We start from the raw sequence: 12,628 nt of genomic DNA on the forward strand, positions 1-12,628 counted from the left end.
TAAGAGAGGCCAGGCCACATCATATACATCTTTCTGGCTGACCCAGGTCAAAAGTCTGAATGGAAGTCACCGTGCTTTGTTGTAAAATCAGCAATCGTGTACCCGTGGGGCCTACTTACAGCTCTACACGAAAAAGGTCCCAATTGCTCCGGTTTTTGAGACTCATTTTTGTGCTTCTTTTCCTGACTCTGAGATTCCAGTCATCTGCCACTTTTTATAGTTCCTGGCACACCTCTAGCAATTGCTTCTTTAAATAGCCTCGGGCCGGGAGGACCGATAACCGCGTGCGTTAGAATTGTGCGTAAAGCAAGAGTCCTAAGTTCATTATTTCTTTATTAAATGCTCTTTTATTTTTAAAGCACATTAAGTCTCCTGCCTTTGTAACCCCTATGTTTGCTTCACTCTGGTGTCTCTCCTGCATTCTAGGTGGCTGAAGTCCTTGGATGCTTGAGCCCTGGAGACAGAATAATATAGATGAATTCTTCTTCCTAGATCATTACTGCTTTCTCTTTTGAGGAAGGGAAGGGACACCAGAGGCTGTCCAGGCTGACTCCTCCCTCAGAGGAGGAGGAGATGTGGGCCCAGGGTGGGGCCGGCTGGGTCAGTGCTGTCTGAAGTGTTTGAGGGAGAGGGGAGCTGCTGGGCCCCACTGATAGTGTGCAGGTGGCCAGGGAAGGGACCACTGCCTCCTCAGTCTTGGTGGCAATGGCCAGTGTGGATGGGGACTAGCCAATGGGGCCCCGAGGGGAGCCCCAGGGCCTGGAGGAGCACTGGCACCAGCAGTGAGATGGGCACTGGGGATGGAGGTTGGGGGGATCTCGATAAAAACCTCTACAACACAGGAGACCCAAGAGTGACTTTCAAATACACAGCTATGATGACACTCAATACACAGGCAATCACTCGCACTCACAAGGGGACATCTTTCTGTAGGTGGGCAGTGACCCGTCAGATGGAAACCTGACAGCGTACCCTCAGCAGGGAGGTAGGGTCTCTCCCCGTTACACACGCTGACTTGGTGACATGTGCTGCCCATTTCTGGCAAACACATCATCTCTGAACTTGGACGCGGTGACCCTGTTCAGGAAACTGACACCCCCTCCTACAGCCGCCCGTCCTCGCTCACAGGGATGCCCCTAGCACACTCCCACGGTGAGACGGAGCCCTGCGCACACTCATACACACGCTCACACACATGTGCTCAGACACACTCAGATCCAGCGAGGCCCTGGGTCTTGGGGTTTGGGGGACTGATTCCAACGACCTCCCCCTCCAGGATTTTTGTCAACCGCAGCCTGGCGCTGGGGAAGATTCGCTGCTTCGGCTTCGACATGGACTACACTCTGGCAGGTACAGAGGGAAGGAGGGAGCGCAGGGAATTGGGGGCTGGGGGAGCAGGAGGTGGGCACCAAAGGGCCTGAGTCTGCTGGGTCCGCAGCCTACAAGTCCCCGGCCTATGAGATGCTGGCCTTTGAGTTGCTGCTGGAGCGCCTGGTGAGCATCGGGTACCCGCACGAGATCCTACGCTACACCTACGACCCCGCCTTCCGCACCAGGTGCAGGAGCTCGCAGGGTGGGAGGCTGTGCCTGGTCGCCGGCCCTGGCACCCCATCCACAGCCTCTGTGTCCTCTCCCAGGGGGCTGGTGTTTGACTCGCTCTACGGGAACCTGCTGAAGGTGGATGCCCACGGGAACGTGCTGCTGGGCGCCCACGGCTTCTCCTTCCTCTCGGAGTAAGGGACAGGGTGGGGGGCAAGGATGCTGGGGGAAAGACGGGAGAGGGGGTGACCCGGGCACACAGCAGGGGCTCGGCTGCCAGGGGGATAAAGAGGGAGAGAAGGGATGAGTGGAGGTGGGAAGGAATGGCAGGGCCTGGCCCGGACTCTGGGAGGCGCTGCGGAGGGAGCATCGCCGCACTCCGCCCACCCCCTCCCCAGGGCGGAGATGTGGAGCTTCTACCCCAGCAAGTTCATTCAGAGGGATGACCTGAAGCGGTTCCACGTCCTCAACACGCTCTTCAACCTGCCTGGTGAGGCCCGGATGGGGGTGGGGGAGGAGGTGGTCTGGGGCCCCGCTCTGGCCTTGGGGGCTGCTGCCTGGATCCTTGAGCCAGTGACTGACGAGCCTCCCCACCCCAGAAACCTACTTGTACGCCTGCCTGGTGGACTTCTTCTCTGGCTGCTCCAGATACACCAAGTGAGTTCTGTGCTCTGGCCAGCCCTGGGTGACCAGCTGGACTGGCTGCCCAGGGGCCACGCCCTGAAGTGGGGACCCCGCCAAGGCGGGGAGGGTCCTCTTGAGGGGTTTGAGGGGCTCCAGGAGCCCCACAGGAAGGCCTTCACTGTGGGGCCCCCAACCCTGTAATTGATGCCCCCGGGGGTGACCCTCAGCACAGGGTGACACCCCTCCCAGGAGGGCTGGGACATGAGCCCAGTGTCAGGCTCGGTGTGGCTGGAGGGGTCCATCTGGCAGGGCTTCAGGGTTGGTGGTCGCCTCAGGCCCCTTTTCAGCCTCCCCTGTCCCTTCTTGGCCTGACCCAGCTGTGACACTGGCTATCAGCATGGGAACCTCTTATGTCCTTTCAAAGCCCCTTCCAGGATGTGACAGATGCCATGGATAATGTCCACCACTCGGTGAGTGGCCCAGGCCCCAGGCCACCTCCCAGGCCTCCAGCCCCCATAGGGTTTCGCTCCTCTTCATTGAGGACGGTGGTCTGGTCCCCCCACCTTGCATGCAAGCCCATGAGCAGGTGTGCAGGAGCTCTGCTCCCTCCTGCAGGGCTGTCTCAAGGAGAAGACCTTGGAGGACTTGGAGAAATACGTGGAGAGGGATGTGAGTGGCCACAGACCAGGGTCATGACCAAGCCTGTCCCTTTGCCCCCTCCTCCCCAGGGCAGTGGGGCTGCTCCCCCTTCCCTGGCCTCCTCTCTCAAGATCTGGACAGAGTTCTGCACCCTGGCTTTGCTCCCGGCCTTTTTGCCTGGCCTGGAGCCCCCAGCCCAGGGCGCTGAGACCTGAGCAGAGGATCCCGGGGCAGCTAGGGGAGGCCCCACCCCTGGAAGCCGCTCCTCTCTCTGCCCTAGGTGCGAATCCCTGTCCTGCTGGGCAAGATGAAGGAGGTTGGAAAGGTGTTCCTGGCCACCAACAGCAGCTACAACTACACAGATGTGAGTGTGTGTATGGAGGCATGCGGCCTCAGCCTCTGAACCAGAGAGCTGCTTCCTTCTTGGCCTGGGGGGGAAACTAAGGCACTGCAGGAAACACTGAGAGGGTGGGAAGGAACCCGGACCCCACTACCCGCACTGCCTGGATCCATTTCTTGGCCTTTTAAGGTCTCGGTGGAACGAGTAATTTCCCTGCCATCTTGCTCCTGTGGTCCCCCTAGTGTGTCCTGTGGTCCCCCCAGTGTGTCCTGTCTGGTGAGGGCAGTGGCAGGTGGTGGCCCCTGGCCCAACCCAGCTGGGTGTCCTGACTCCTGCCCTGTCTCCACCAGGCCATCATGACCTACCTGTTTGGCATTGGTGAGGTGAGTGCCAGGGGCCTGGCTGGGGAAGGCTGTGTCAAGGGCAGGGAAGGTTGGGCCAGACCACCTGGCTGATGGCCTCTCCCATGTCAGCCCTCCCCCAGAGGAAGAGCCGAGTGTGTGAGGGGTCATTTCAGCTGGGTGGGCCCGCTGCAACTTCTCCAGTGGGTGAGAGACTGGTGACCTCTGCCAGGCTTTGGGAGGAGCCTGGAGGGGTGGAGAAAGCCACTTATGGCCTTGGAGGAAGCAATGAATTCAGAAGTTGGGGAGGGGCTGGATGGAGTGGAAGTGAATGAGGAAGGGGTGAGAGGATGTTGTGGCTTGCCCAGGGGAGGGGACAGTGACACATCCTGTGATGACCCAGTAGGCAAGTGGGTGAGCAGGGCGCTTCCTCCGGGACTGTGCTGTCATCCCGTGTCCCTGGCTCTCTGTGTTCTGAGGTGCTCTGGAGGCTGACACAGCCCACATCACATCCAACACTGGCCTCCACTAATACCTTTGGAGTACTTCCTCCTGCCAGCGTGGCTGGGGATGCTGGGTGGCTAGACTCCCTGGTTCCTGAGCCTGGACTGTCTCATCTGGCTGAGAGGCAGGACCAGGCACGTGGACGGGCTCACGATGGGAGGGCTGGAGCTGGCCGGCTTTCCCCGGACCAGGGCGTGGCTGAGCCCGGGCAGGCGCCCTGGCGGGTGTGGTGGGTCAGGGGCAGGAGACCTGGCTGAGGACCCGTGAGCCTTGGCGGGTCAGATTTTCCAGGCTGAGCCATGTCTGCACATGCTCCCCCACGCCTGCCCCACAGGCCGAGGCCCCAGCCAGACCCTGGAGGTCCTACTTTGACCTGATCGTGGTGGACACGCAGAAGCCCCACTTCTTTGCGGAGGGAACAGTGCTGAGACAGGTCAACACGGTAATGCACGGGCTGAGTCCCCACCACCTGGACCCGTGGACTGTGCTGTGGGGAGGGCGCCCGCCTCTCAGGCCTGACCTACCCTTGGCTGCTGCTGCTCAGCTGTCTGTCTGTCCCTGGAGGCAGGGACCCAGGGGATCCTTTCAGGGCCCTCTGCCGCCTCCTTCCTCCCACACCCCATGGTTACCCCTGCCAATCCCAGCCCTCAGCCCTCTCTGACCAGGGTGCCCCTCTGCCCCTCCAGGACTCGGGCAAGCTCCGCGTGGGCACCTACACGGGGCCCCACCAGCACTGTGCCGTCTACTCGGGAGGTATTGGCTCCTACCCCGCCCCCGTCCCTCCACCGGCACCTTCCTCACCTGGGAGCCCATGTCCCCAGCCTGGGAAGGGCCATGAGCCGGCCTGTTCTCCCCTGGTGGCGCAGGCTCTTCGGACATGGTGTGCGAACTGCTCGGGGTTCGGGGAAAGGATATCCTATATATCGGGGACCACATCTTTGGGGACATTCTCAAGTCTAAGAAGCGGCAGGGCTGGCGGACTTGCCTGGTGGTTCCTGAGCTGTCCAGGGAGCTGGGCATCTGGGCTAGAGAGAAAGGTGAGCCATGGGGGGCCGGCAGGGGGCGCTGGACTGCGGTGCTCTGTTGTCATCTTCCCCTCTCTCCAGTGGGGGGGTCAGTTGTGACCATGATATTCATCCATTCTGTGGTTTATGAGAGCGGATCTCTTTTATACACGAGGACGCAGAGGCCCAGAGAAGTTAAGCAGCTTGCCCAAAGTCACACAGCCAGAGAGGCTAAAGCTGAGACGCCAGTCCCATCTCCTGACTCCAGAGTCCTGTGGTCAGAGGTTACTTTTTTCACCTGACCCTCACCCTCCTCACCCACCCTGAGGAAGTTCAGCGAGAGGAAGGGACACTCCCCCTGTCTGAGAATGACTTGTATCCTTGGGGTCAGGAGTTGTGGTGAGCCCAAACAATGCAGGCTTCTTCTAAGAGCTGGGTTTGAGTCATTGCCATGTGACATTGGGTGGGTCACCTGACTCCCTGGCTGGCTCCTCACCTGTCCCACTGGTCCTGTGTGGTCCCTGCTTTACTCTGGGTGGAGTCTCACTCCATGTAAGGAAAGGGTTCAGGATGTTATGCACACAGCTGAGGGGGCCTAGACCCCCAATGACCTCTCCACCCTCGCCTCTCCTAGCTGAGCTGGGCCTGGGAAAAGGTGGGCAGGCTCTTACGTCCGCTGTCCCCTGTCCACTTTTCAGAGCAGATGGAGGAGTTGAAGAGACTGGACATTCACCTGGCAGACCTGTACCAGTGAGAGCCCTGGTGGTGACCCCTGACCAGGGAGGGGAGCGGGGTAGAAGGTGGAAGTCCGTGTCTGGGCCTGGCAGTGGGGTCCTGGTCAGGGGAGTCAGGAAATTGCTATCTGTTTCAGGCTGGGCTTCCCTGGTAAACTGGACTCTGAGACACCTCTGACCCCCTGGGGACACTCACACTGTGACCTCTAGGCCCTTCCTCCTAACCCACAGCATGGACCCAGGATGCTCACCCTCTCACACACGTGCACACACCCAGCCTGGCGCCCGCGGCGGGTGCCTGTAGGGGACCCCCTGACCCCCATGCCCTCTCGAGAGGTTGTGCCTGGAGCCTAGGGGCCTAGCTCCCCTCCTCCTGCGTCACATGGCCTTTTTTTGCACCAGGCACACAGATGGGAGCAGTTATGGACTGCAACTCATCAACTCCACCAAGAGGGAGATTCAGGTAAAAGTGGGATGCCGACTGAGGTGGGGATGGGCCCGGTGGGGTGGAGGGAGGGGGACGGGCCTCGGGGCTGCCTGCCACGATCTGCTCTGTCTTGAGTCCCCGGAGCCCAGTTATGATTCCCCCAACCTCCCAGGAGCGCCTCCAACCCTTGTCCGCCAGCGTCCTCTGCTGGCCTGTGATCTGAATGACACTCAGCTCAGCTCGTGAAGGGCTGAGCTCAGCCTGCGGGGTGATTTGTGGGGCTTGGCTCCTGTTCCTCACTCTCCACTCTCAACCTTGAGAAGTGTCTGCTTCCCTGGTTGAGTCCTCATGTGACCGACTGGACGGCTAGCGTCTGGGGTCAGCCAGATAAGGGGCCGGAGAAGATGGGATTTAGGGCTTGGGAGCTGGTGGATCTCAGGAAAGAAGAAACGTCCCCTTGTGGTGTGACTGAGCAGCCACCAAAGCTAGGAGAGACCACGTCCAGGGGACTCAGGCCACTTGACGCTCCCGGGCCCAGTGGGGACCAGTAAGGAAGGAACTTTGCTGAGCCTCTTGAGGGTGGAAAGCCCTTTTGTGCCTTTTGATCCTTCCACAGCCCTGCGAGGTGGGTTGGGCAGGGATCAGCGCCTTTATTTTACAGATGAGGAAACTGAGGCACAGAGAGGGGCGCTTGGTCACCCTGGGAGTAACGTATGGGCCAGTTTTCTAGACTCTAAAAGCAGGGCCTGTGATGAGGTGGGGGCCTCCTGAAGGGGCAGGAGCGGGGCTGGACAGCCCTCCGTGGGGGCATCAGAAGGTGAATTATAACGGCTGAGAGTTTCGTGCAGGGTGGTCGCTCTCCGCGGCCAGGCAGGAACCTAGGAGAGCAGGGAGTGGGGTCTCCAGTGGAGGGCCGCCCCACCCCCAAAGCCCCGGGCTGGCCGAGACACACGGCAGCCTCTTCCCTGGGGTGGGCAAGGGCCTCAGTGTCCTCTGGTGACAGACCTGGGAGGGCAGAGCTGGGCCTGGCCCCGCAGATGGGCTCGCCCGTGGGAGACGCAGGTCCCGGGGGGGGGTGGGATCTCAACTCAGCGAGCCGCCCCTCCGCCAGCGAGTCACCCTGGGCGCTGGGACCTGTGCTACAGCGCGATGGGCAGCCTGTTCCGCTGCGGCTTCCGCCAGACGCTCTTCTCCAGCCAGCTGATGCGCTACGCCGACCTCTACATGGCCATCCTGCCTCAACTTCCCGCGCCACCCGCTCAGCTCGCTGTACCGCGCGGCCCCGGAGCTGGTGGGTCCCTGCACCAACCTCCCGGGCATCCCTGACCCTCCGCCCCAGCAGGACCCGCCGGTCCCCAGCCCTGCCGAGAGCTTTCCAGGTCGCCGGACCCACTCTCCCACCTCCAGACACAATTGGGTCAAAGCCTTGCTGATAACTGCACCTGAAAAAGTGCTCGGGAGGGGTTACGGTTGTTCAGATAGGATGTCTCTGCCAGGAAATTTTTCCTCCTGCCCAACTGTAACTTCTGCTTTCAGCTGAGATTCCGTTATCTCTATTTCCCTAGTAAATACGATACTGGTTTCAAGGAGGGCGGCTATGGTCCCCCTACCCTCAGTAAACATACGGTGACTGCGGAGGAAGTGGACCAAACAGCGGACGATACAGTAAACGCTCCAGATGGTTTTCCTCTGGAAGACCTGGAGATGCTTCTTGATTAAATAAGAGTAGGGAAGCAGAGGTGGTGATGACACAATGGGGTCCACGTGGCCATGGGACTGACCAGGGCAGAGCTCCCCTGAGCACGCACGTCAGTTCTCCCAACGAGAGCATCATTATTTCTGTCTTAGATGTACCACCTGAAGTCAACGACCTGGACTTTTTGAAACTAGTTCCCTGGGGCTTCCTGCCTCCTGCTTTTCTCACCACTCTCAGCTGCCTTACTGATGTTTGAAGAGGGAGGGAACCATTTTTCTGAGTGTCTGCTATGTTTCCTACACTGGGCTGGGTGTTTTTTTTTTTTTAATTGATTCTGATGAATGGTTAATATAAACCAGCAAAGTAGGTTTTCTTCTCCTCATTTTATCACGGTGAATTGGAAGTGCAGAGGACCTAAGTAACTTGCTGCCACACTGCTGGTAGACTGCCTGCAGGGTCAGGATTGAAGCCAGGGGACGCACTCGGTCCCCTGCACCACACTGCCACACGCTGGGGAAAGCAGAGGTCTCACTGTGCAGCCTCATTTCATCTCTGGGGTTTTAGATGAGCAGGGCTGGAGAATTTCTGATGCAAACCTGGGGTTCTGAGGCATAGTTATCATGCTGTTAGACATCGTTGCTAAAGTAGAGACCAGACAGGTGGAAAAAAAGCCTCCGGAGAGCCAAGGGGAAACAGTTAAAGAAACGTGAACTTTATGCTGTTGGGCTGCCTGGGATTTTTGAGGAAGTGAAGTCCATCTGCCAGAACCTTCCTTCTCCTGCTGACCCTCCTGGGCTCCCTCTTCTGCAGTTTTTCTGGGCAGAAAGCTGGCAGCTGTGGGCAGAGCGCTGACTGGAGGGGGACGGGGAGGTGTCTTTGCATAACTGAGGACCCCGGAAGGCTTCTCCATGGATGGAGCTACTCCATCTCCTGCTGCATTGGTCCCTACAGATGCCCCACGAATCAGCTGTGGTGCAAGAAAGGACCGGTCTGGATCCTGCCTCCTGCCTTCTTTTCTGCAGCCAGAGGGTGAGTGGTTGGGAGGTGGGAGGAGCCACCTGGCTGTGGCGAGGAGCTCGGTGACTTGGGGGCTACCATGGGCTAGAGCAGGGGTCCCAACGGAGCAGTATCAACCCGAGAGAGCGTTTTGGAGATTTGCGGGAGATATTTCATCAAGTGAAATCATTCCTGAGTATTTACGTAGAAATACATATTTTATCATACATTGCTTTTCATTTCTCTTATGTGAGTATTATATTCATTTTTTTTAAATTATAGAGATAATAATGATGCTATCTGTGAATTTCAATTCAGGATAGTAAAGAGGAAATTAAAGTATTTATTTTTAAAATGAGGCATTGGGTTGGAGAGGACTGAGGGCCACTGGCCCCAAGCCCAGACTCACAGGTTCTGCTCCTCGGGGCTGAGCTGACTGTATTGGTGCTCTGTGTGTCTCTGGACCACTTCTGGCTGATCCGTCCCCATCCTGGGAGAGGTTGCAGAACACATACTCTCCCCAGCCAGCTTCCTCTCTAGGCAGCTTTCGTGAACACAGTGAATAGGGGCTCCTGCTTCGACCCCTCTGTTGCTGTGTGTGCTGCCTCCCTGCCTTTTGAGCTGAGACTCCAGCTTGCATGAGGGGCAGACTCGGCTCCCAGCCTAGTTCTGCAGCCCCGAGCCCTGCAGGAGGGTTCCTGCTGCTGCCCTGGTGTTCCTGGGTCTCGATTTTCAAAATGCCCTTCTCATGTGGCCTTTAGCTGGGTAGCTCCAGGCTCAGTGTGAGTTCTTCCAACTGGTGTTTGCCAAGCACCTCCCACATGCCCCGTAAGGTGGAAACTGAATTGTAAGCTACTTCATTCCTGCCTAGAAGCTCAAAATCCAAGGACATTAATAACCTTTAATCAGTGGTTTGCAACTGTTTTTCCCTCCCAGTCCACCAGAGGGCTGGACACACTCCCATCAGTAACTGTGGTTTCTCTGGGGATGTGTTGGTCTCTCTACCCTATCATCTCCATCCCAGCCCAGACTAGGCATTTTGACACATTTTCTATCCCTGGTTAGGAGCCACTGTGTGAACTTGGGAAGAAAGTTTCCATAACCAACTTTCTTTGTCTTTTATAAGGCTGACGGGAAGGAGACAGAGGAGGACCAGGAGGGCTGCATGGAGGCTGACTGAATCCTGCACTGGGGCTGGCATCACAGATCATCTTCTATCTGAGACATTTTTCAGATAACAAGGAAAATATGGGAGAGAGAAAAAGCAACCTTATTGAAATCTCCTAAATGTAACAGATTTTAGAGCCCAAGAACCTCTCTTTTAGGGAGGAGGAAGGAGTATTTATTGCTCTGATGCCAGAAGGCACCACCCCCCATGGCTGCTGGGCCATTTGGAAATGGGTGTAACAAGTGGAATTGTTTTACCCAGGTCCCTGGAGAGCATCATTTCATATCCAATTTTATTTCTATCCATTTCTTTTGGAAAGTAGTATTTCTGTGCACTTTGGATTCTGTTACTAAAACAATACCTGAATGGCTATAGACGACCTCCTTAACTAACTGTTCTTTCTAGGTCACTGTGAAGGACAGTCAAGGAGATAGCCCAGATGTCTTTGAACTTGATGTACACATGAAATAAAAACTGTGAAAAGTCATACTCATTATTTAAAAACTGGATTCTTCATTTCAGTAGGAGCTGTTCCGTGGTTAAGCCCCGGGCTTTTTTCATTGTTCTGCCGTCACTGGTTTGAGTTCACTTTTCGTCTGTTAGTGGTACCATCTGTCATTATATGAAGGTTTAGAGGGGACATATCTTCATGTTTGAAATGACCGAACTCTTGAAGGAATTGGTCTGTGACACAGTGCACTCGTTTTATTTCCTGTGGATAAACAAGGGGAAAACTTGGAATATCTGAAGATAAATAAGGGACACTAGCTCGTGTGCTCAGAGTTCGCAGTCATTTTCTTACATCTCCTGTGCATTTCAGAAGTTTCTAGACCTTTCGTTCTTCTTCCTGGGTTGCCTTTTGGACCCCAGAGTTTGCAGGGGCAGGTTTTCCAGGCAAGGACCCGGTATCCCTGGCCTTGTGTTTTTAATCACGAGATTTTATTCGAGGGCTAGAGGATACTATTTTATCAGGAAAATTGCTCAGACCCCTTGCAGGGACCACGCTTTTCTGGAAAGATGCTGGAATATGGCACAGTAGCTAATACTGCAAAGATCAACCCTTAGAATTCCCTCCTAGGGTAGAGAGAATGCAGGAGGGGCCCTGGGGAATAAACAGCCTGGCAGAAGACCCCTAAGGGGTCTGAGGTGAGAGTGAGGGAGAGGGAGGGGAGGAGGTGGGGAGAGACCCGGCAAAAGGAAGGGAAGAGGTGGCCAAAGGGCCCTTCCCATGATTTTCCTTCTGCCTGAAGCATCTCCTGCTTCTGCTGAGATCTCAGGAGGCCTCTCCACCTCCTTGACTGGTCCCTCCCCCAGGGACCTCTCTCTCAGGATTATCACCCTTTGACATCTGTGACTCTTTAACACGTGTCTCCACTGGACTTGTGGCCCCATGGGGACAGGTCCTTTGGGTCATCATTGTATCTCTGGCTTTGAGTGCCCTGTATGAGTGGACCATGGAACCTGGTTTATTATTACTCTGGGTCGGCTTGTAGAATTGCAGGGGAAAAGGTGGGTCAGAAGATGTAAGACAGGAGGAACTGGGGAAAGGCTATATATAAAGCTTTGGATTAGAATGTTCCTAACTCTTAGGAACTCATCCGGGGCAGGGTTGGGTGGGAGACACTTCTAACTGAGGGCTGTTCATTTGATGCAGTTTTTTAAACCTTGTGTCACCTCCATCATATTATCTATACCTTAGAGACGGACTACGTTACTTCTAAGACTGTGGCAGACACTGATAGCTATACTCCATTTCTGGAAGAATTTTAGTTGGTCATGTGGCCACCCAAAAGGAATTTTCCAGCCTTCTTTAAGATGAGTGACCAAGTTTTGGCCACTCCATCCTAAGCAGAAATAATGGATCCAACTTCCAGGCTGTGGCCTTAAAAGGAGGTGTGCCTTCTGCCTCCTCTCTCCCCTCTCCCACTGGCTGGAACATGAAACTGGTTGGGAGCCATCCTTGGCCACACGGAGGAGGCTGCACCCTGGGGATGGCAGAGCCACAAAACAGACGTGGTCTGGGCCGGGCTGTTATGGGATTGCTGAAGGCAGAGAGACGCGTTTCCATATGGGGCTGGTCACAGTGGCTAAACTGGTATCTCAATTCCGGCACCCAGTCCCTAACAGGCAGAAACGAAGAGAACAGGAAGCATCGTCCCTGGGGCAGTGACCTGGGGGTAAAGATGTGATCACGTCACCTCATTTGTAGGAAAAACAGCAGGACTTGGGCTATCACAGTGCTTCCTGCTTGGTAAATCGGGGACAGTTCAAGAATTGTTCTCAGATTTGCTCTTTCCTCATCACTATCCTAGCTCTCATTTCCATACTTTAGAGACAGGAATTTAAAAGCTCTGGACTTGGAGCCAGACAGCTCTGAGTTTGAAAGTTCAGCCCTGTCAGTCACTGTCTCGCTGTCTCACGCCGGACGGCTACCGTGAGGCCGCGGGGGGATAACACGCGTGGAAGGTGGCCAGAGCGAGCACAAAACAGGCGTTTCCCTAGCAACGGACAGAAACCTAAATGAAACCGGCTTAAAAAGGGAATTTACTGCCTCATATCATTGAAGAGTACAGGGCTTGACGGACACCAGGCTTTTGCCAGGGGGTCAAATGATGT

At 56.0% G+C, this 12,628-nt stretch overlaps 1 protein-coding gene across 1 annotated transcript in view; it reads left to right on the plus strand.

Annotated features, from left to right (window-relative positions):
• NT5DC4 (5'-nucleotidase domain containing 4) overlaps positions 1 to 10,495 on the plus strand; it is a 42,615-nt gene extending 32,120 nt beyond the window's left edge. Inside the window, 16 exon segments of the mRNA XM_032469555.1 lie at positions 1,277 to 1,350; positions 1,439 to 1,733; positions 1,938 to 2,029; positions 2,139 to 2,196; positions 2,541 to 2,569; positions 2,572 to 2,633; positions 2,779 to 2,832; positions 3,083 to 3,166; positions 3,493 to 3,525; positions 4,322 to 4,429; positions 4,674 to 4,740; positions 4,854 to 5,024; positions 5,690 to 5,741; positions 6,128 to 6,188; positions 8,800 to 8,877; positions 9,971 to 10,495. Coding sequence (XP_032325446.1) covers positions 1,277 to 1,350; positions 1,439 to 1,733; positions 1,938 to 2,029; positions 2,139 to 2,196; positions 2,541 to 2,569; positions 2,572 to 2,633; positions 2,779 to 2,832; positions 3,083 to 3,166; positions 3,493 to 3,525; positions 4,322 to 4,429; positions 4,674 to 4,740; positions 4,854 to 5,024; positions 5,690 to 5,741; positions 6,128 to 6,188; positions 8,800 to 8,877; positions 9,971 to 10,024 — 1,372 coding nt within the window. The 3' untranslated portion in view covers positions 10,025 to 10,495.
• The last annotated feature ends 2,133 nt before the right edge of the window (positions 10,496 to 12,628 follow it).

Source organism: Camelus ferus, chromosome 28 (genome assembly GCF_009834535.1).
Source record: "Camelus ferus isolate YT-003-E chromosome 28, BCGSAC_Cfer_1.0, whole genome shotgun sequence".
In the NCBI taxonomy this organism is placed as follows: domain Eukaryota; kingdom Metazoa; phylum Chordata; class Mammalia; order Artiodactyla; family Camelidae; genus Camelus; species Camelus ferus.